Raw genomic sequence first — 23,477 nt, 5'->3', positions numbered from 1 at the left:
CCCTCCCACATCCAAACCCTGTGCCCCAGCCCTCCATACAGTTTCCCCACCCAGATGTAGCCCTTGGGCCAAAAAGTTTGCCCACCCCATGTCTAGTGGAAGAAGCCTGTTACTGACCTGTTGGACCGTGTCAGTGATGCACCCACGCCAGAGTCCCTTCTATCCTGCATTCCTGAGGGCTCTTCAGTCTCAGTCAAGGAATTTCCTGTACTGTCAAGGTCACTGGGGGTTGTTCGATCATTATCTACATCAAGGTGAATCTGCTTTGGAGAGGAAGGGCATGGGGAAACAGAATCTAGTGCTGAATCAGAGTCCCCTTCATCTGAAAACTTCTCTGACCACTGGTTCACTATTCTCTGCATCCCTTTTACATGGTACAAGATATCATCTAGCTCTGGAAAGATGTCTTCATTCTCAAGGTCTGCCAGGTCACCTGTACTGGAATACAGAATTGAGCCTGGTACATTGTCATAAATGCTAAGGCGGCTGCCCACTGAGCTAGAGGAGTTGCGCCTTTTCCCAGTGCTCAGTTCCTTGGAGCTTTCTGCACTGTTTTCCCTCCTGAGGGAGAGATGGCCATGTCCATGAAAGCTTCCAGTTCTCCAATTCACTGAAGAGTTGCTCTCTGATGGGGAGAAGTTACCATTGGAGAGCGCTTTGGGAAAGGTGCCTGGCTTGTGGTCTTCAGGGATAAAAAACACAGTGTCTTCTGCAAAACTTCCCCTGTTCTTAAAGTTCTGCTCCATGACATCACTGAAGGTTGACTGGTTGAAGGGGTCGAAGCCTTCGAGGTACATTCCCACCCTTTTATTATATGCACTGAGGCTGCGTGTTCTTGTGATGGGGCTGGGTGTGCTGACAGCGCTGCTTGTCTCAGACTGACTACCACTACTGCTGGTCTGGGTGGAATTGGAGACACTCCTTTTTCGTACAATGGGGACATTAATATGATTGCCATTGAGAGTAGAAATTTCCACACAGTTAAATTGTTTTAGCTTGTCCTCATCCAGGCCCTCTTTCAGAATGGGCCCACTGATAATAAGACCCAGTTTGGAAGGGACTTTATTTTTGCCATGGTGAGAGCTCTTGATTTTCAGGCTCTCCATCCTCTTTAACAGGCTCTTCGTTTTAGACCTCGCATTCTTTTCATTAGCTTTCATGTTGAAGCTGAAGCTAGACAGCTCCTTAGGCGAGGGCAGGCTGCTGAAGGAGTCATCGTTCGTTATGAAGTTGCCTGATGAGCAAACGCTAATGACTGAGTTTGTTCTGGTGGTGGTTGCCTCACTCTGGGGGGTGACTTGGTGGCTACTGGTGCTGCTGGTGCTGTGAATGGAAGCTACCTCCTGACGCTCACTGAGGTCAGTCAGCACGCTTTCATGGCTAGCTGCGTTCGTCAGGAGAGGCGCTTCTGGGGATGAGGGATTCAAATCCTGTTTTGGAGGGAAGATGTCAAACTCCTCAAGTCTGGACCACCTCTTGCTGTCCCTTTGAAAAGTCCATTTACCACTTATTGCACAAGGCTCATCTTCATCGGAATCTTCACTCTGCGAGCAAAGAGAGCATCCATAAGGTATAATGGCAAACTGGTAGTGATGATGGCAAAGTCCTTTCAGTAAGTATACTTAAGTGTGTGATCTTGCTATCATTTAAGTTAATATCAAAACAGCCATCCATGGGCTTCAATTAGAGCAAGACTCGGCCTTTTAAGCCAATCATAGGTCATGATAACACATAATATGCAATATATCTTAAGACTTTTTTTTTTAAATAGATGAAAATATATGTTTGAAGTTCATTTCAAAGCCGCCTTGTAGACATAAAGCAAACAGACCAAATAATATGCCTTAAATTGCTCTTTTCAACAAACCCCAGTATCTCTAGGCTTTTAATTAATTGGTCGCAGTGGATACCCTTGAGATCAGTGGAAATTCCTGGCATGCATAAAATTTTAAACTGGAGTCAGTGAGGGGCAGGGCTCACCCTGGTCTCTCTCCAATGTTACTCTGTTGAGAGTGGCTCTGTTTATATTCTCCTTTGCAATTAAGAGATGCTTCTCAGACATTCTCAATTGTAGTAGCTTAACTTCTTACACATCCTTGAAGCTTAAATGGTCTTATAACTGTGACTAATGAGATAGCAAGAGAACCTATTACACTGCTACAGTTTAATGCCTCCAGGCTGCTACCTGGTCCTTTCCTCCCCCATAACCCAGCAGCTGACACTAAGATTGTCCTGTGAAGTTTCTACTTCAGATTAGCTCCAGGAAATTTTAAACATTACTTCATAGATACTGAGCAGTAAAAGCCAGTAACAGTGTATAACACAAGTAAATTGTCAGTAACGTCTCCACTGATTATACTTGATGTATGGGCAGTGCCTGAGGGCATGTTTCAACATTGCCGCTTAAGCCTCAATCTTTTACTGCAAGGGAATGATCTTGTATGACCACCACACTTCTCCTCCATCTACATGGAGAAGATCATATGACACACAAGTTGGAAGACCAGAACTAAAAAGAGTACTATTTTAACACACCATAGCCATGCAGGATACACCTTTGGTGCCAAACAAAGAACAAAAGGTAAGCTTGCCAAAGCTAGTTTTCTACATAGTTAATACGTGCCAAAGTTCCAGTTTGTTTAAATTGTTTTCCTTAAGAAGACAAAGTACCAAACAAACAAAAAAACCCAACACCACCATAACAAAAAACCCCACAGAAGCCATTACAAACGTATGTACAGCACATAGAGGACACACTGCACTCTGTGGTCTGGATGCTGAAACTTAAGATTCCATTCATGAATGAGGAAACAAGGGAGAAGTTTGCCTTGTTAATTAAACTGGGAAGTTTTGCCTACAACAGGAAAATTACCTATGCCTGACAATGGGTGCCACTCAATTGACATTGAACATGATTTGACTACAAGGGAAGACCAAGAAAACTGTATTAATTCAGATGCACCTATTGCTGACACTTTGTCAGCAACAGCTAATTTTCCTCTTGTAAACAAGGCTTTAAGAGCCAAATCCTGGTCTTCGTTAAGTCAACAAAAGTGGAATTTGGCCCTATATTTGTATATTACTCCACTGATGCTTGAGTCAAAACCAGAAATGGGTCCAAACCAAAACATAAGATCCAGACTTTGTAGAAAATTAGGCCAATTTTTAACACAAATCTTGATCACTCTGTTGTTAATGAGGCTCAGAAACAAGAAAGAGACCAGATTTCAGGAAACAGAAATCTTCTGGTAGTCAGAAAACTTCATTATACATTTCTTATGTGTATGCTATCACAAAGTGTTATCTTTCAGAATCTTCTTTGCTACATACCACAAATGGATTGGGGGGGGTGAGGGGCAGGGAGACAGGAGACTGATCTTGGTAAACACCTTTAAGATTATTTGCATGCATTCTTGTCACGAGAATAGCAGCACTGTATTGCATAAGTTTAGTCATCTTCATCTGCAGCTATTCACTTCCAGTGGACAGTCGTGACTACTGTTGACCTGTAGCAAGCAGATATGTTTTCAGACTGCTATCCAACTGTTCAACTGAACTGAAGAGAAGTTCCTTCCCCTCCCCGCAAAAAAACATTTCACAATGCCTTTGCCCATCAATCAAGGACTTAGGCCAGGGTATAATATTTTATAATGCCAATTCCTTTATTTATTACCTTACTATTAAAAATCAATAAGCACAACTAAACTTTTCATATATACTATCATACCAAATCCAAACTAGAAATTCTATCATTTCTCATCTTGAATGGTAGTGGTCTTAGTTTAAGACTCACTGACAAATGAGACTGTCCTGAGCGAACAGCAGAGAAACTCTACAAACCATGCTGATTTCCTTACCAATATGCAAACTACTTCAAGCTTATTTAACAGTATTCTTCAGAGATTTTGCCTTAGTTTAGATTAGTATTTTAAACAGTGATTAAAAAGCATAGGAGTAATGGGTCCAACCCTGCAAGCTGAGCATCTTGTAGGAAAGGCTGGGAATCCTCCATTCCCTCTGAACCTGCCTACATGATGAAGCATTCTGGTGTTCTACCACCATGGTCTGAAGAGTCAACTCAAGTTAGCTGAGATGATGATTTACTCTGGTCCATGCTGGATTAGTCAGCACCATATGAGCCGAGTCATCATCACAGCTGAACAGGAGAGTGTGAATAGTTGACATAAGTGTACTGACATGTCACAGTAGCTGAGAGTGCGCCACATCCGTGTCTCAGAGTGCATAAAAGGTTTAGCTGAATCAGCTGAGTGTATTCGCTTACAGGGCCAAATCCTGAAGTCCTTAATCAATAGATCACAATGAAGTGTAAAGAGTGTTTTACCTGTGTAAGGATGCCAGATTTGGCCCAGGAACAATCTTGCGCTGCAGCTAAATTAGATGAACTACGAGACCATGTTCAGCTTTTTTTAAATGGTTCTGTAATGTAGGATGTTAAAAAACAAAACAACTTACCCTTTTCCTATGTGGACTAATTTCTAGCTTCATCACTGCACATTTGTTTAAAGTATTTAAGCGCCTGTGGAACAAAACAACACACACCAAGTTAACAACAGCAGGCATAGGACTTTTGTGACACCGGCTATTTCAATTAAAATGCTTTTGTGAAGGCTATCTCCAAACTCCTTTGCATACAAACAGCCACAAGGGAGCCTCAATTAGCAATTATACTTAATTATTAACACATTACTTCATCTGAATTCTGTGTGAGAAGAGTAGGGGTAGAAGAGCATTTACTAGTTTCCCTGGGTCGAGTCAAAGAGAGGGAAGTGAACAGCTGAACAGTCCAAAGAGTGCAGAGACAGACCAAGTCTGAAACTGCCTTTAAATTAATGAATTACTCATAATTATTGTTTAATATCAAATATCTTTTTACATATATTCCTGAAGCAAATTATCCCGACACACATAGAACAAGGTACAAAGAAAGTGCTCCTCTGCAATTGTGGGTGTAATGCAGCCTGCTGTTGCTTTAATTTTTTACCCTTCTAGTTGAAGCCTCAAAGAGGAAAACTAATTTTCCACACATCAGGTGCCTATTTTGTTCCTCTGTGGTGTAACATAAATTACTTTCAAGACAGCCCCAGGACAACTCTACTAATCTGTTCAAAAGAAAAAGAAAATCATAGACCTTGTTCTTCCTTCCAAGTCTGTACAGTTTCTTTCATATCTAAGACCGTGGCTCTCAAAATAAAATAAACAAACAAAATTCACTGCTGGGTAAGAGTACAGCAGCTATAATTAACCAGGCTCCCCATGAAACGCACTTTAAACTGCATACTTTAAGGTATTATATACATCTTTTTGTATAATCTTCTCTGGCTGGCTGCTGATCCAGTGCCCATTGAAGTCAATGGAAGTCTTTCCATTAAATTCAGTAGTGTTGGATCAGGCCCTGTTCAAAGCAGAGTAATCTAACCTTTCTTAGTCCACTGATAAATTAGGGCACTGAGTTCACTGAGAGCAGAATCAAGCATATAAACACTCCCAGTTTAAAATGTAGATCTTTATTTTACAATGTTGACATCTTTTAAGCTAAATTTGGAGAAGCTATTATACCCTTAGTTTCTCTTTTTTTTAAAAAAAGAGAAACTAAAAGGAAATCCTAGATACCTCTATGTATCAATACTGAGTCTCGTTAATTTTATGTAATAACTTAGTTATGCCTAGAGGATGAACCACCAACCTCCTTCACTTTCTGCCCACCTTTTGCACAGACAAAGGTTTTTGCACAGGGTTTGACCCGGCACCCAGTGACGTTTATGGCAAAGCTTTTATTGGTTTCAGTTGTGAAGGATCAGGCCCTTAGGAAACTGAGGATAAAGCTAAGTGATAAAGATGAAACAAAGGTACAGAGCCTTGCTCAACACCAAGGTCACACAGCAAGTAGGGGGCAGAACAGTCTCCTCATTGTTCAATGGGTGGTCCTAGGCCTTGTTTCCAGTGCACTAGTCAGCCCCTTCTTTGAAGACAGAATTATTAATTTCCATGTGTGCTTTCCTATGGCTCTCATCACTGTAGCACGTGAGAGCGTCTCTCAAACATCGCTATTTATTTTCACAACACCCCTACAAAACAAAGGGGTGGGATTATTCCCATTTACAAATGGGAAACTGGGAGTAGAACCCAGGTCTTGACTCTCAGTCCTGTGTCTGGCCTGTCTCCAAGTGACACAGATTACAGTGCACACCACCATTCCAAAACATCACTCCATGTTGTCTTCAGAGTAATTACACTGTGTGATGAAACTTGCTGAGTCTGATTCCACTGATACCAGCTTGATACTTGTATAACTTCATTGGCTTCAATGCAGTTACTCCTGATTGTGTAACGGAGAGCAGAATAAGGCTCACTGGTCTTTAGACAAATATCAGAGAGAAGCTGACATTCTGGTGTGTGAGACCTCACCAAATAGATTCCCTCCCCCCCCAAATACAACAGACCCTGAGGAGAGCCCTACACACATGGAAGTGTTTCTGCCTTAGAGTAAGATTCAAAACAATTTTGTCTGAAGAGTGTATTCAAATTTATTTTTAATTCCTCCTCCACACTCTCTCGCTGATCTCCTCTCAGAATGTTATAGGGGACATTTTTTCTTGCAAAATATTGATGGGATATGTTGATTCTCTTTTTTGGATAACCTGCATTGTGCTAATGTTATATATTCAGTGTAGTTTTTAAACTATCAACATGAAAGAAAAACAAAAAATGTAAAGGAGTTGTTCACAAATAACTTTTACAACAGGGGTCAGCTATTTGATTGTGACTAACCCTCCTTTTTGGATTGCATAACAGCAATTGTTAATTTAATTTTGAAGAAAAATTAAAACCTTTCTTCAAAATATGAATTCCCAAGTGTTTAGTTGCAAAAAAACAAACTAAACTAGCTTTTTTAAAAGCATACCTGCCCTACTATGAATAAAATGTTAATTACTCAAAACACAGGTCCCTGTAATATCTTCCAGAGCGGTAAACACTACTTGGCTTTTCTTTAACTTTTGATTTATAATTTGGAACTCCTGGGCCTCAATCCAAGGCATACTAAACTTGGCCTTCAGTTCTGTTTCATGTAACAATTGTGAATTTTACAGTATTGAAGCATTTGCCTCATACAGCAAAAAAGCTGCCACTGAGTCCCCGTATCAGGTTTTATCTATTTCCAGACTGTTGCATTTAACTAGCCTGACCACTTTGATCTGTCAGGGAAAAAACATATTTAGGGTCTGCCTGATAAGAGTGTCTTTGATTTCACAAAGATTATATTGTAGCCTGCCCTCCCCCCATTTAAAATACAACCCTTGAACAGCTGAATGAGATAAGCATAGAGACTATTTCTACAGAGATCCTTTTAAAAAACAACAAAACCCCCAACCCCTCACAAACACAAATATGAAAGCAAGTTAAGATCATCCCTTTATGAATGAGATCAGTTACAGGAACAACCAGGCATGTAAAGATTCCGTTTCAGATCTGACATGTTTTCATTATAAAAACAGTTTCCTTTTGAAAATCTAAATGCTCTACAGAGATGTCTCAGATCTGTGTGTTTCATTTAACAGTCCCATAATCACACCTCCAGCTTGTTTATACAGGGCGAGACGCTGAAACCTTTAATCATGTTGCATAGTGAGTGCCTTACTCTATAAGTAGTTCCACTGAACGAATATTATATAAATAAATACACACACACACACACACTTACACTTATTCAGGTTACAAAAATCAAACACTCAAAGGTATAAAATGCTGGGATTAATGTTGCCTCTGCAACTTTAATTCAGCCCCCATATGTATATGCATTTTATGATCACGTACTATTTTTCCATAGGACGCCTGCCTCATTCAGTGCATAAGATGGATGGTGCTCAATTAATGAGCAGCTAGTCAGTATTTTGTTTTCTCCTGTTAGTTCAATGTGTGGCCTTAGGTCTTATTTCCTGTACACTATTCAGAATTATTTGCCAGAAACTGGGAATGGGCGATGGGATGGATCACTTGATTACCTGTTCTGTTTATTCCCTCTGGGGAAACTGGCATTGGCCACTGTCAGAAGATGGGATACTGAGCTAGACAAACCTTTGGTCTGACCCAGTATGGCCGTTCTTGTGTTCTTGTTAATTTTCTCATGAACTTTTCTATGGCTCTCATTACTATAGCATCTGACAGGTTTCAGAGTAGCAGCCGTGTTAGTCTGTATCTGCAAAAAGAAAAGGAGTACTTGTGGCACCTTAGAGACAAACAAATTTATTTGAGCATAAGCTTTTGTGAGCTACAGCTCACTTCATTGAATGCATGCAGTGGAAAATACAGTGGGGAGATTTTACATACACAGAGAACATGAAACAATGGGTGTTACCATCACTCTCGTTACTCTGAAACCTGTCATTATGCAAGGCTAAATTCAGTGCCATATGGAGTGGAAATTCATCAACTTCATGAAAAAACTCATACAGATACAGACAGACAGACATCATCTTCCTTCCCAAATGCAAACAGATGGACATCATATCAAAAGGACTGAAGGTAAAAAAATCCATTATAATCTACATACCACACAGACTATGCTGACAGATTGTTCCACACACTCTCAAAGAAACTGCGGAACCACCTGATCAACATCCTATACAGTAAACAGGGAAAGATTAAGAATGAACTCTCAAAACTGGATACTCTCATAAAACAATCCCCCTCCACACAAACTTCCTCGTGGCTGGACTTTACAAAAACTAGACAAGACATTTATAACATACACTTTGCTTCTCTACAAAAGAAAAAGGACACTAAACTATCTAAACTACTACATGCCACAAGGGACCACAACAGTGGTTCCCTTAACCCATCCAGCAATATTGTTAATCTATCCAGCTATACTCTTAGCCCAGCAGAAGAATTTGTCCTATCTTGGGGCCCCTCCTTCTGCCCCATCACCGCTACGAACATGATACAGTTCTGCGGTGACCTAGAATCCTATTTTCGACATCTCCGACTCAAGGAATATTTCCAACACACCTCTGAACAGCATACTAACCCACAGAGACCTTCCTACCAACACTACAAAAAGAAGGATTCTGGGTGGACTCCTCCTGAAGGTCGAAACAACAGACTGGACTTCTACATATAGAGTGTTCCGCCAATGTGCACGGGCTGAAATTGTGGAAAAGCAGCATCACTTGCCTCATAACCTCAGCTGTGCAGAACACAATATCATCCACAGCCTCAGAAACAACTTTGATATAATAATCAAAAAGGATGACAAAGGAGGTGCTGTCGTCATCATGAATAGGTCGGAACACGAACAAGAGGCTGCTAGGCAGCTCTCCAGCACCACATTCTACAAGCCATTACCCTCTGATCCCACTGAGGGTCACCAAAAGAAACTACACCATCTGCTCAAGAAACTCCCTGAAAAAGCACAAGAAGAAATCCGCACAGACACACCCCTAGACTCCCGAACAGGGGTATTCTATCTGCTACCCAAGATCCAAAAACCTGGAAATCCTGGATGCCCCATCATCTCAGGCATTGGGACCCTGACAGCAGGATTGTCTGGCTATGTAGACTCCCTCCTCAGGCCCTGTGCTACCAGCATTCCTAGCTATCTTCGAGACACCACTGACTTCCTGAGGAAACTACAATCCCTCGGTGATCTTCCTGAAAACATCATCCTAGCCACTATGGATGTAGAAGCCCTCTACACCAACATTCCACACAAAGATGGATTACAAGCCATCAGGAATAGTATCCCTGATAATGTCACGGCAAACCTGGTGGCAGAACTTTGTGACTTTGTCCTCACCCATAACTATTTCACATTTGGGGACAACGTATACCTTCAAATCAGCGGCACTGCTATGGGTACCCGCATGGCCCCACAGTATGCCAACATTTTTATGGGTACTCTTAGAACAACCCTTCCTCAGTTCTCGTCCCCTAACGCCCCTACTCTACTTGCACTACATTGATGACATCTTCATCATCTGGACCCATGGAAAAGAAGCCCTTGAGGAATTTCACCATGATTTCAACAATTTCCATCCCACAATCAACTTCAGCCTGGACCAATCCACATAAGAGATCCACTTCCTGGACACTACAGTGCTAATAAGCGATAGTCACATAAACACCACCCTATACCGGAAACCTACTGACTGCTATACTTACCTACATGCCTCCAGCTTTCGTCCAGACCACACCACACGATCCATTGTCTACAGCCAAGCTCTACGATACAAGCGCATTTGCTCCAACCCCTCAGACAGACACAAACACCTACAAGATCTCTATCAAGCGTTCTTACAACTACAATACCCACCTGCTGAAGTGAAGAAACAGATTGACAGAGCCAGAAGTTACCTACTACAGGACAGGCACAACAAAGAAAACAACAGAACGCCACTACCCATCACCTTCAGCCTCCAACTAAAACCTCTCCAGCTAATGATCAAGGATCTACAACCTATCCTGAAGGATGACCCATCACTCTCACAGATCTTGGGAGACAGGACAGTCCTTGCTTACAGACAGCCCCCCAGCCTGAAGCAAAATACTCACCAGCAACCACACACCACACAACAAAAACACTAACCAGGAACCTATTCTTGCAACAAAGCCTGTTGCCAACTGTGTCCACATATCTATTCAGGGAACACCATCATAGGGCCTAATCACATCAGCCACACTATCAGAGGCTCCTTCACCTGCACATCTACCAATGTGATATATGCCATCATGTGCCAGCAATGCCCCTCTGCCATGTACATTGGCCAAACGGGACAGTCTCTATGTAAAAGAATAAATGGACACAAATGAGAGGTCAAGAATTATAATATTCGAAAACCAGTTGGAGAACACTTCAATCTCTCTGGTCACTCGATTACAGACCTAAAAGTGGCAATTCTGCAACAAAAAAAAAAATCTTCAAAAACAGACTCCAATGAGAGACTGCTGAATTGGAATTATTTTGCAAACTGGACACCATTACATTAGGCCTGAATAAAGACTGGGAGTGGATGTGTCATTACACAAAGTAAAACTATTTCCCCATGTTTATTCTCCCCTCCTCCCTCCCTCCCTCACTGTTCCTCACAGGTTCTTGTCAACTGTTGGAAATGGCCCACCTTGATTATCACTACAAAAGGTCCCCCCCATCCTCCTCTCTCTCTCCTGCTGGTAATAGTTCACCTTACTTAATCACTCTTGTTACAGTGTGTATGGTAACACCCATTGTTTTATGTTTTCTGTGTATATAAATTCTCCCCACTGTGTTTTCCACTGCATGCAACTGATGAAGTGAGCAGTAGCTTACAAAAGCTTATGCTCAAATAAATATTTTAGTCTCTAAGGTGCCACAAGTACTCCTTTTCTTTTTATAGCATCTGAGTCTGTCTCAAATGTTTAATATTTATTTTCACAACTCCCCTATAAACTGACGGGGTGGTATTTTTCCCCTTTACAGATGGGGAACTGAGGCACAAGATTAAGGTTAAAAAAAAAAAAGTGTCCACTAATTTAGGGGGACCAAATTTGAGATACTTAAGACCTGATTTTTTCAGAGTACTTAGCATTAGAGCATTGAGACATATTGCCAGTGGGTTTCACAGGTATCTGATTACAGCAGAGGAGTGGTGAGACTCAGAAATCGCGAGTTCCATTCCAAGTTCTAGAGGGGAATGTTCTCTAGTGAGCACAGACTCTTCCGACTGTTCTCCCCTGTACAGACCTCTTCTGCCTCATCACTTCCAACATGCCTCTCCCCCAACAATCTTCTCCCCTCGCCCCCATCCCAATCTCCTTATTCAACCATTCCCAATCTTTCCTGGCTCCTTGTCCTCAATCTTCCTAGCCAGGCCCATTTTTCCCCCTTCTAGATCCTCATCCAATCGGTCTCTCTTTTCTCCCTCTTGGCCTTTAGTTGTCCAACCCCCTACCTACAAAAATACTTCTTGGATATTGAACATTTAAATCCTTTAGGCACACTCAGCCATAAGGTTTAATAAATTGCTGCTGGGCCAAATTCTGCCCTCAGTGATGCTTGTGAATAGTGTAATTGAGGGCAAAATTTGGCCCACTACTCTATGTTAAAGTAGTGGTTCCTAGTCATTAATACAGTATGCTTAAATCCTGGTACTTCAGATTTTTGTGATTGGGATTTAATCTTTTCAACCATACCTCGATGAGTCTCTGTGCTGGGTCATAATGTGCCTTCACTGCCTGCCTGCTTCCCATTCACTTGTTCATATTCTAACCTGCAATAGTGGTTGGGCCCCTCCAAACCCAAAGCTCACAGGAGCTGCAAGCACTAGTCATGTTGGTCTGCTACAATAATCTTAGTTGGCTCAAAAGTCTGGGAGCCCCAGGGTTTAAGTATGTTCCGATCTCTCTTATGCAGCTATGCCTGTGTGTAGCCACTACGGTAATGGTGCTTTAGAAACCCCCAAAATGAGACACAGATAAGACAGGATTTCCGTAAGAGTCTGCTACAAAATTTGTACTTTGGTAGCAACATCCTTTAGGACGAGCATGTTTCAGGACCTTGTTTCATCCACACATTGTATGCCCAGTAGCCCTTTGAAGATAAATTCCTAGTCACTACTCTACAGAACTTCTTAAGAAACAAACAGGGCTTTGCAGACAGTAACCACCTGAAGCATCCCTGGCAGATTAGGATATAATCCCTGATGTTATCTGCTAACCATATGTTTCATGATTAGTAACAGACTGTTTTCTAATTATTTCCACTGTGTTGCTATTAAGTATCATGAGCATTGTTTGCTATCTCTATAATCTTGATTTTATCTGGTGGTTTATATTGTTCAGGGAAGCCAATAACACAGTAGCAACATTCAACCTTTCCACTAAAAAACACTAACATTCAGGTTTGAGCAGTATATACAAATCAGAGATCTGTCCAAATGATAAAATTGGGATCTGAAACTGGGCCTCCCTTAAATTTGGAGGTATTTGGATCCAGGGGTTTGGTTTGGGCCCATTCCTGCTAAAAATGTCAATATTGGGCACAATTTAAAGAGTTAGTTTTTAAAAACTTGGATGCTTGACTTAACACTGTGGATTTAAGCCCCTGTTTAGGCAACTAATTCGATGGCCTTATTTTCAGAGGTGCTTAGCACCTGCAGATCTCACTAAATCTGTGCAGGATGGGGCCCTTAGATTGTAAAATATATGGGGGAGGGGCCTTTTCTTCATACCCAGCTGTAAGTCACTAATCTTTAGTGTATACAAATAATAATGCCTCCCTTTGAAGTAAGGCAAGTATTATATATTTCAGAGTGAAGTGTTTACCAAAAGTTTTGCAGCAAACATTTACCACTACACTCCTTGACTTCTCTTCATGTTATAGTTTTCAATAGGGAACAATATTTATACAATCAGTCTGTGATTAAACTTTGGTGGTGGTTTTCCCTGCTCACGTTATAAAATTGCTGTTTATTAAATTGTGTGTCCCTGTTCTTCGAGTAGGAGAAGTTATTTTAAATGCTGCATTAAATGATGTATAATTCTGATCACTTCTATTGTACGTGTTTTCAAAATGGATGTTCTGATTTAATTTCTCTGTAAAATGTGCAATAAACATAAGATAACAAGGATTGCTAGTAGCACATCAGTTGACATGGAGAGTTATATTCTCAGCCCAGGGCACAGGAAGTCTCACACACGCACACCTTCCATTACTTTGTTACTGTCAATTGCATTTGGATGTTAACTGAACATTGTGCTAAAAATGCAAGAGAATTCCCAACTACCAAGATTTTCAGCCAAGATCTTGTGACAGATTTATAGCTCTGTGACAACAGCTGTAAGCCCTTTCCTAAATTAATTATAATGTTTACAAAGTGTCTTTAACATCCATCAAAATAAATGCAAAAAGCATGGAGAAATATAGCACATTAATTCCAAACCACATTAGCTAGAGGTAGTCTAGCCAAAGATATTTAATTGACTTAAAAAAAGTTAACCAAGGGAGCATGATGGAACCCTAAAAGAATACAGAATTTAGTAACCTATTAATATGGGCAATATTTATAAAGGATATGTAGCCAAATTCTGATTTCAGAGTTGTTCCATAGAGTTATTTGGTTTTATTTCATGGTTAGTAGAGTCTGAATACGTCCCCCAAATTTTTAAACTTAAATCAAAAACATTCTTCATTTGTACAATACTGCCAGATCAATCACAGTGGCTTCAAAACCATGTTATAGCCATCAAAAACTCTGTCCTTGGTTTCACTGTTGTATATCGTAATCCCAATAGGCTAATAAGCAAATTACATTGTATATTACATTTTGAAGACTAAAGCAAATTAGCTATTTTACAACACACAGCCATATAAAACAGTGGCTACTTTTACAAAAAATAAATAAATAAATAAATAAATAAATAAATAAAAAGTCTTCTTCAGTTGGTTTTTGATCCGAAGGCTGTTTTGTCAGATTCCATTTCCTGAAGACTTGTAACTTATCCTTAAGGTAGAAGGCTACAAAAGCAGAACCTAAAACTTTATGGATCACATGAGCAGGGAATGTTATAGCTTAATACAGAAAATAGTCTTACTTTCATTCAGTGAGAGAGAGAGAAACGCTCCCCCACCCCCGCTCATATAAATAAAAAAAAAATTCATGTTAAGATAATACTTAAGCAGGAGAATGTTGAATTCAAAATACATTGGTTTGGCTACATTTTTTTTTCCTGGCAAGGAAAGACTATATTTCTGGGAATTTTTTTTTTTAAACCACATCACTGTGCTTTCTGTTAAATGGCCTTATGGGTTACACAGCATATAAATGATCATTTGAAATGCAGTATATTGCATCTTGTGTGTGAACTTTTCACTTTCATGACATTATCTATCCTCAATGAATGTGAAGTGAACTTAATATTCCTTTTCTGTGTCTCAGCTTAAATCATTTTAGATATTTCTGAAGTACTTTCTATTCTAGCTGCTGCCTTTTTCTTTCCCCTGTGCTGGAAGGACAGCATAGAATAGCACCAAAGTTACAAACTTCTCTTCAGGACTTGGTTTTAACTCTGTAGAGGCTGATGACATATGCACGTATTGGCCTACAGTGTTCATTTGACTAGCATGCTGGAAAGCTGAAGTAGTGAAAGGCAGGAGTAGAAAAAATTACCAGCCTTGCTTTTATTTAGCTAGGAGGCAGATATGAAAGATGAGTGATCGGGCTCTACCCCAATGCAAGAAAGTGAAATCTTACACTGGAGAATGGAATTGTGTTGTAGTAGCCAGGCAAGGTACTAACAAACTTCAAAAGGACTTTATTTTTTAAAGTGGAAACCTCTTTTCCAAGCTGCTGCTGCACCCTCAGTAGCTCTCCCTCAGCCCCTTCAACTCTTCCCCCTCCTTCCTGTCCTTTCATACTCCCAACAGCCAGTGCTCCAAATTCGAATAAATTACAAGCAACATCTAAACACCACATTCCCTCCTCTCAAGAAACTCCCAATTACAATAAACGTTGTTCTAACCACAGGAACAAATAGGAAACAAGGCACTATACTATTGACAGAAACATTACACTAAAAACACTATAGATACTACATAACAGTCTCTAGTCCAGACAGGTGGTCGTCTGGGTCTGACAGGCCGTCTATCAAGCCCCGGTTCCAGTGCAATGTCTTGTTGTGTTGATACTACGGCGAAGTCATCCAATGCAGACTAGGTGTTGGCATAATCTCCTGTTGGTGCATAGGCAGGTGCAAGATAAGCAGCATTCCATACCCGCCCATCAGAAAGTCGATAGCTGTAAGGTCCCTTATTCTCTATGATTTTAAGAGGAGCTGTGAATTTATGGTCCCCTTTGCGTAAAATTCCAGATTTTCGTATTCTAACGAAAGAACCACAATGAAACTTTGGTTCCTTAGCACCCCACCGCTTGTCTGTGAAAGCCTTCTACTTTGCTTGGTTCTGTTCAACTGTTTTTCTCACATCATCCTTGGTTGGGGCCTCAGGTCGTGCCTTTAACAATCCAGCAATGTTCACTTTAGTATTCATTTATTTCCCATGCAGTAACTCTGTGGGTGATTTTTGTGTTGTGACATGTCGTGTAGCCCGGTATGCTTGCAAGAAATCAGTAGTGAAGGTTATCCACAATCGCCCTTCCAGTTTAGCTGTTTGCAAACTCTTTCAAACTTCTGTTAAACTGTTCGATTTCCCCATTGGCTTGGAGGGTAGTATAGGGATGACCTTCTGTGTAAAATGTTCCTCTCTGCTAGAAAAGTTTCAAACTCCAGGGAAGTAAATTGACTACCATTATCTGAAACCAGTTCTTTGGGTTACCTTCCTTGCTAAAAACTGAAAAGAGGAACTTAATTACTGTAGCAGAAGAGATTTGCGATGTAAACGCTACCTCAGGACATTTACTGAAATAGTCTATTAAAGTGATGGCATAATGACAGTCAATTGGAGCAGTATCAAAGGGTCCTACAATGTCAATCGCCACTTTTTCCCCATGCAGATTCAGGAAGAGGAACAGGCTGTAATGGAGGGGTACATGTCACTGCTGTCTTATCATGCATTTGGCAAGTGACACAGGATTTTATGAGTGCTTCAGTTTGAGAGTTCATCCCTGGCCACCAATACAGATCCCATAGTTGTTTGGTTCTGACAATTCCTTGATGAGTATCGTGTGCCAGGTGTATGAGTTTTGACTAATTCTTCTGGCACAAGTAGCCAGTGTGTACCTCGTAGCACACAGCCATCGAGCAAAGAAAGTTCATCCCAAAATCTAAAATAAGGCAGCAAAACTGGGTCAAGGTTTTTAGGGTTACTGGGCCATCTGTCAGAAACTCCTGTAGTTTTTGTTGAATTGGACACACTGAACAAGCAGCTTGAAATTGTTCTCTTGTAACTGCAGTAAGAGTGCTTGTAATAAGCGCAACCACTACATCCTCATCCTCCAGTGAACCATCTGGTGAAGGCAAAGGCAGGTGAGAAAGGCAATCAGCTACCACATTTTGGTTTCCAGGCTTATATTCCAGTTCATAGTGGAAAGAGAGTAGTCCTACAGACCATCTAGCAATATGATATCCTGCTCTTCCCAGTCCTTTCATGGTAAGCAATGTTGTCAAAGGGCTGTGGTCTGTGTGCAACTTGAACGTGTGGCCCCACAGGTAAGTTCTCCATTTTTCAGTAGCCCAGACACAAGTGCTTCTTTTTCGACTATAGAATATTTCCTCTCAGCATTACTTAGTGTCCTTGAAGCAAATGCAACACTCCTCTCTGTGATATCCTCATGAAGCTGTGTGAGGACAGCCCCAAGTCCATAACCAGAAGCATCAGAAGTTACAATTGTGGGCAATGCAGGACTGAATAGTGCAAGTACTGGACTATGTACAATCAAGTCTTTCACAGTTTCGAAACTAGCTTGTGCATCCATTGTCCACACTACGGTTGAACTTCCCCGTAATAATTCTCGTAACGGTTCAATGACAGAAGCATAATTGGGAATGAATTTTGCATACCAGGAGGTAAGAGCCAAGAAGGAATGTAAGGTTTGCAAATCTGTTGGAGAAGGAGCATTTGAAATTGCCAGGATATGAGCTGGATCAGGTTTTAGTCCAGCCTGTGAAATTGTATGCCCCAGAAAGGAGAGTTCAGTTTGTCTAAATTTGTATTTGGACCTACTGAGCTGGAGGCCTGCTGTGCTGATGCAGTTTAGTACAGACTGCTGGTTATTGTCACGCTCCTCAGAAGTATTTCCAAACATGTTATATCATCCAGATAGCACTGAACTCCATGGTGATCCTTCAGAATCAAAGACATTTTTTGAAAGGCACTTGGACAGATGTGAGACCTTATGGAACACGTTTAAAACGAAATGTCCCTCATGTGTAATAAATGCTGTGAGGTCTCTGCTATCTTCATGCAATGTGACTTGGTGGTATGTGCTTTGCAAATCAAACGTAGAAAGCATCTTTGCTCCACGGAGTTCTGCAAATAATTCTTCTATGTGAGGAAGAGGATGGCTGTCAATCACAATAGCTTTATTTGGCTCCCTTAAGTCCACACAAAGACGAACGCTTCCACCCTTCTTCTGCATGACTACTATAGGAGAAATCCATTCCGAGGAGTCTAAGTTTTTTATGTTCCTCTGAAACAGCTTTCCTGACTGAAAACGGTAAGCACCGTAATTTCTGTCGTACAGGCATCACATTATTCCACATTTTAACTTGATGCGGAAACCCATAAGCACAGCCGAGTTTCTCCTCAACCTGATGTTGGGTCCCAGCTGAAACTGGTGTGTGTACCACAAGAGTGCTTTGCCGAGGAAGATCAATTTGTCCATTAACTACCCTGAGATTTAAAGCAGCCAATAAATCTTGCGAAGGATAGGAGTGCCTTTGTGGACAATGTAGAACTCTGCAGTTACACAGCAATCACCAAAAGTAACTATTGCTGGCAGGCAGCCATGTACTGGAATACGGTTTTTCAAATAGCACACCACGTGAAGTTTGGGTTCAGTAAGAGGTACATCTTTACAGTAATGCAAATAGATGGAATCAGGTAGTATAGATACTGCTGAGCCAGTGTCCAACATTAGCTGAATGAGTGCGGTTTGCCTGAGAGTGTGGCGGAAACGTTTACAGTGCACTTTATCTTGTTCTGGAATATGTGCAGTAGTAATTTTGTCCACGCTCAGCACAGTGACATCTGGTATTGTAACTGCATTCACCTGCTGATTGACATACTTTAGCAAAATGCCCAATCTTTTTGCAATGATTGCACTGAGCTACTTTTGCCAGACATCCTGTGTAGCTTGCAAGGTGTTGTGGGGATCCACAGCGAAAGCATTCTTTTACTGTATTTTGAATTGCTGATTTGGTGGTTTTTCATTAGTTTTCCTCTTGTAATTGTTTGTCTGCAGCGATAGTGAACTATTCTGCAAAGGAGTCACAGCCTGGACTGTGCCTCCTGTATCCATGCTCATTATTTGGGCTTCAGCTGTAGCTGACTCAATCTGGGTAGCAATGGTTAGTGCTTTTTCTAGTGTAAATTGCGGTTCTAGAAGTAAATGTTCTTTTACACGAAGCATGGTTGTTTTCTCAATGAGCTGGTCTCTAATCATCTCATCTGCCATATTCCCAAAGTCACAAGTTACAAACAGACTCCTCAGGGAAGCAATATACTGCTTTATAGTCTCCCCTGGTTTCTGCTCACGTTGGCGAAATCTGTAGCGATTAGTTCTTTAATGCAGTGAGTGCAGTCTCATATTTATAGTCTGCAAGGGGAAAAGTGTAAAATATATGCTGCCCTTCTGCTCCAAGGCAGTGGATTAGCAGAGCACGCTTTCTTACTTCAGAAATCTCTATAGCACTGATTGCAAACAGGTAAGTCTAAAACATATGGATCCAGGCAGTAAAAGCAATTGGAGGCTCACCTGGGCTTTGCAGAAAGACTGCAGATGGGTTCAGAGGCAGAAGATCCATCCTCGTTGCCAAAATGTTGTAGTAGTCAGGCAAGGTACTAACAAACTTCAACAGGACTATTTTTTTTTAAAGTGGAAACCTCTTTTCCAAGCTGCTGCTGCACCCTCAGCAGCTCTCCCTCAGCCTCTTCAACTCCTCCCCCCTTCTTCCTGTTTCCTGTCTTTTCAGACTCCCAAAAGCCAGTGCTCCCAATTCTAATAATTGCAAGCAACATCTAAACACCACAAATTGGTTTTTAACTGTGTCAGAATAAGATATTGTAACAGGGTGGTTGGCTTTGTAGTCTAAAATACTTAAGGCAGAATTGCTAATGCCTTACTCATTCTGGTGATCAATTACTTGCATGAGTGGTCTAGCTGAGTTTAGTAGGACTACTTGTGTAAGTAACTGCTCTCCAATGTGAGTAAGGGATTAGCAATCTGGCTGTGAGGTAGCAATAGCACAGTTCTCAGAAAATCATCCCTGTTCACATCTGGGATGGAGACCATGATACAGCGAAGTTAGCAACAACCCTGTTTAAATACAGTTTTAGCCAGCATAGTTCTGATTCTGCTGTGGCTTAGTAATTCAAGAACAGGTAGTCACATCAAACAAGGAATTAAAGAGGCTGGGAAATATTTATCATGAAGATGGCCACTAGTTGCTTTTTAGCACTTTTCTTTAAAATAAAAATCCCAAACATATTTATAAGAGACTTTTTAAATTAAGATATACTGACCATGGCTACTAGATAACAAAAGTCCTCAAAGAGATTATTAATTAGTAAATGATTCAGTTGAGGTTATTCTTATCCCACATAAAGTGCTTTCTTGCAAAACAATATATTTCACTTACCTGCATAAGGCCTCAATGGCATCTCTGTCCAGAAAGTCATGCTCTCGCTTGACTAAAGTGATGTCAATGGGAAACAGGAGATCTGAAGGAAACGAAAGATGGACAATCAAAAAGAATCTTATTCCCAAAATTTACTCATTTCAAAGCAGCCAGCTGTCTCAGAGTCAGCTCACTAAGATGCAGGCAACTAGCTCCTCCAAGATAAATTGCACATCTTACCATCTCAAAAGCCAGAAAGATATTTACTCCTCATGTAGAAACTTTTGCATTTAGCTCTGATAACTGATAAGTTCACGTGCGTCATGGAAAAAATATTGAGCAAAGCAAAGATGAAACAAGGAAAGAGAGGCAGCAACAAGCTGAATGCAGCCATCTGCCTGTCATCAAAAGCTGCAATTGAGTCAAGCCTAGTTTAAAACAAATATTAGTACTTTGATCAAGCTTGTATACCTCACATTAAAGCAAAAAGGTCAGCAAATCAAAATCTCTGGAAAACAATGAAAATCAAAATCTCTCTGGCTGTTAAGCAATTTACTAGTCTGTCACTGTTAAGACATTAAGGAGATAGGAACTGAAATTAAAAAAGCCAAACTGCTAAGAGCCCTATGCTGTCTTCATTCCCTAAAAGATTGTTTAGATAAACACTTTGGGAGAGCAAGGAGAAGGAAACAATGTTGGCAGTGTGCTGGAAATTTTACTACAGCTCTAAAACAGCACCCAGATAAATATTATTTACTGTCCTCCACAGATTCCTGAATGTCACAAGTCCTGATCCTGGATTCCTTGTACAGCCAAAATTCCCACTGAAGCCACTGAAAATTCTGAGTATTCAAGTAATATATGAACAGGGGCTAAAACTACTACTGCAGCTGTGTATTGCCTTTTTGACCACACAGATTTTGTAGAATAAGGAAAAGCAATTTGCTATAAAAATCTGATCTCCAAAAATCGGGAAGAGTGAGCTTAAGTGCTAAAATCAGCAGGGTCAAGGGAAAATTGCTAAAATGACCAGACACAATGTAGACGATATTACTTTTCATTAGACCAACAAATAACCTCTCTCATTAACTATTTGGTCTACATTTCCTTCAGGAACAGACAGATAATACCATTTTCTGAAAATTGTAAGGAATTTTGGCTTTTCTGCAGAAAACTGCAGATAATTCCTAATTTCAGCAAAACACAGGGCCTGAGTCCATTGAAATTAGTGGTTTTAATGAGCATTAAATTGGGAGCATAACTTACAAGTGTTTTCCCATAAAACATATGTTATACTCAATAGTTTCAGCCACATTCTAGGAGTACTGGGCCCAAATGAACATACAAAACGTTAGCAAGTTCTGGTGGGATTTTCACTGGTAATAAGCTAGTTGTGTCTCCCATTTGGAGGTGTATGTCAAATTCAACTTCAAAGCCTGATGAGGTGACTAGCAGAAGTGCGGGGGGGGGGGGGGGGGAAGGTGTAGAGGGTAGTAGATAGAATTCATGTCATTCTTGTGTCTGCCTTTTTTCTGGCAGAGTGAATTTAAAAAGGGCAATAGTATATTGATTTTAAATACAGATGGCTATCTTTTTATAAGAGAATAGGCCAAATCGTGCTCTTGGGTTCAACTGAATTCGAGCAGGATTTGGTCCTGAAATTGGAAATCTCATAAAAGCCTGGAGTCTGCAGAGAAAACAACTGCAAATAGACCCTGAAAAAATCACAATCAAGGAATGTTTTCTGTACGATTTCCTAGAGATTCTGCACATCAGTAAAGCATGATCAAAATGACCCTCAAAAGCACTAAGTTGCCTAAGAATCCAAACTTTTTCCAAATGTAAATCCCTGCCCCTTGGATTTTGACAGTATTGAATCTACAATCCCCAAGCACACATCCCAAGAAAGTATGTTCTTCGCACCGTGTCAGCACCAAAAGAGAGGAAATATAATAGAAGGAAATTTCAACAGGCGAACAAAAGAATCGCCAACCGCCGTCTTTGCAACTGCTATTATTTTTTCACATTGCCAATGCAGCTGCGAATTAAAGCTCAAATGGATCATTTTTCAAGAGGGCCAGTTTAGCACTGGCTTCAATTTCCTACCATTATTCTCTGTAAATAGTGGATTGTCTATATACAGTGTTAAAACTAACAGCTGGGGATTTGGTTTTATGAATAAGAAGAGACAGCTATGACAGTGCTTCATAACTTTGCTAGGATGCAAATAATTTTTATAAACAAAAACCAGACAAAACAAAGGACTTTCACTGCATCTTTTTAAAAACTTTGCATTTTAGTAAAAGCCAGACATAGCTTAAAAATGCTAAGCCAAATCCTGAAGTGCTTATCAGACAAAACTGTCAGAGTTTTGCTGGAGTAAGAACTTTGAAGAAGCGGTGATCTAGAGTAATCCCTCCCTCAGACATACTGGCATTGAGAGTCTTGGGAATTGAAAAATCTCCTCGGAGAGTTATCTTCAAATTAGTGTGTGTGTGTGTGTGTATGTGTGCGCGCACGTGCACGCACTCTCTCAACCCCACAGAATGAGCCCTTCCTCCCAAAACCAACTCATGCCAGAAATCACACAGGAGGCAAGGACCATCCATGAGAAGCCCAGGTGCTTACATACTGACATAGGTTCTCAGTTCTCTCTCTGTTTCCTGGCAGTGGCTCCACTAGAGGGTCTTCTCTGGCTACAGCTGTTAGTAAGAAGTGGGATTGGACCAGTGGATCCACTGTTGAAAAGATTCAATGGGCACTGTGTGCATGAAGGGTTGGGCACAGAAGCTGTGGACACTACTGCAATGAAGGACTGGGTTCCAAAAGCTGTCCACCCATGAAGGACAATGGTGGAGACATCTCCTGCCCTGAGGTGAATCCCTACAAACACAAGTAGTATAATACTTCTGCATATTGAAGTTTAAATTTGGCCCATTAACTAATCCTCACTGAACTCTGAAGTATTATTTCCCCAACTCTGATACAGGGGTAGAGAGGTCTCCCCCCACCCATGTAAATTAGTATCAGAGTTGGGACAAGAGGTCAAGTGTTCTCAGATCTCAGTCCTGTTCTCAGTCCTCTAGACCAGAGGTTGCAAAACTATGGTCTATGGAGCACTTGCTGGTTAGAATGTTGATTACCCCTTCTTATTTGCAGCTGCTAAAATAGCATCAGAGGTGCCAAAAATG

At 40.8% G+C, this 23,477-nt stretch overlaps 1 protein-coding gene across 4 annotated transcripts in view; it reads right to left on the bottom strand.

The window, feature by feature from the left end:
* Positions 1 to 23,477, bottom strand: part of DLC1 (DLC1 Rho GTPase activating protein) — a 380,903-nt gene that overhangs the window by 14,874 nt on the left and 342,552 nt on the right. For all 4 annotated transcript variants that reach the window (XM_038399289.2, XM_038399290.2, XM_038399291.2 and 1 more), the window contains 3 exons: positions 20,308 to 20,389; positions 4,474 to 4,537; positions 118 to 1,544 (listed from right to left, as the gene is read on the bottom strand). In XM_038399289.2, coding sequence (XP_038255217.1) covers positions 118 to 1,544; positions 4,474 to 4,537; positions 20,308 to 20,389 — 1,573 coding nt within the window. The remainder of the gene's footprint in view (positions 1 to 117; positions 1,545 to 4,473; positions 4,538 to 20,307; positions 20,390 to 23,477) is intronic.

The sequence above is a fragment of the Dermochelys coriacea genome, chromosome 4, assembly GCF_009764565.3.
Source record: "Dermochelys coriacea isolate rDerCor1 chromosome 4, rDerCor1.pri.v4, whole genome shotgun sequence".
NCBI lineage: Eukaryota > Metazoa > Chordata > Testudines > Dermochelyidae > Dermochelys > Dermochelys coriacea.
The sequence above is the reverse complement of the archived record's forward strand: the minus strand, read 5'-3'. Positions and strand labels throughout refer to the sequence as shown.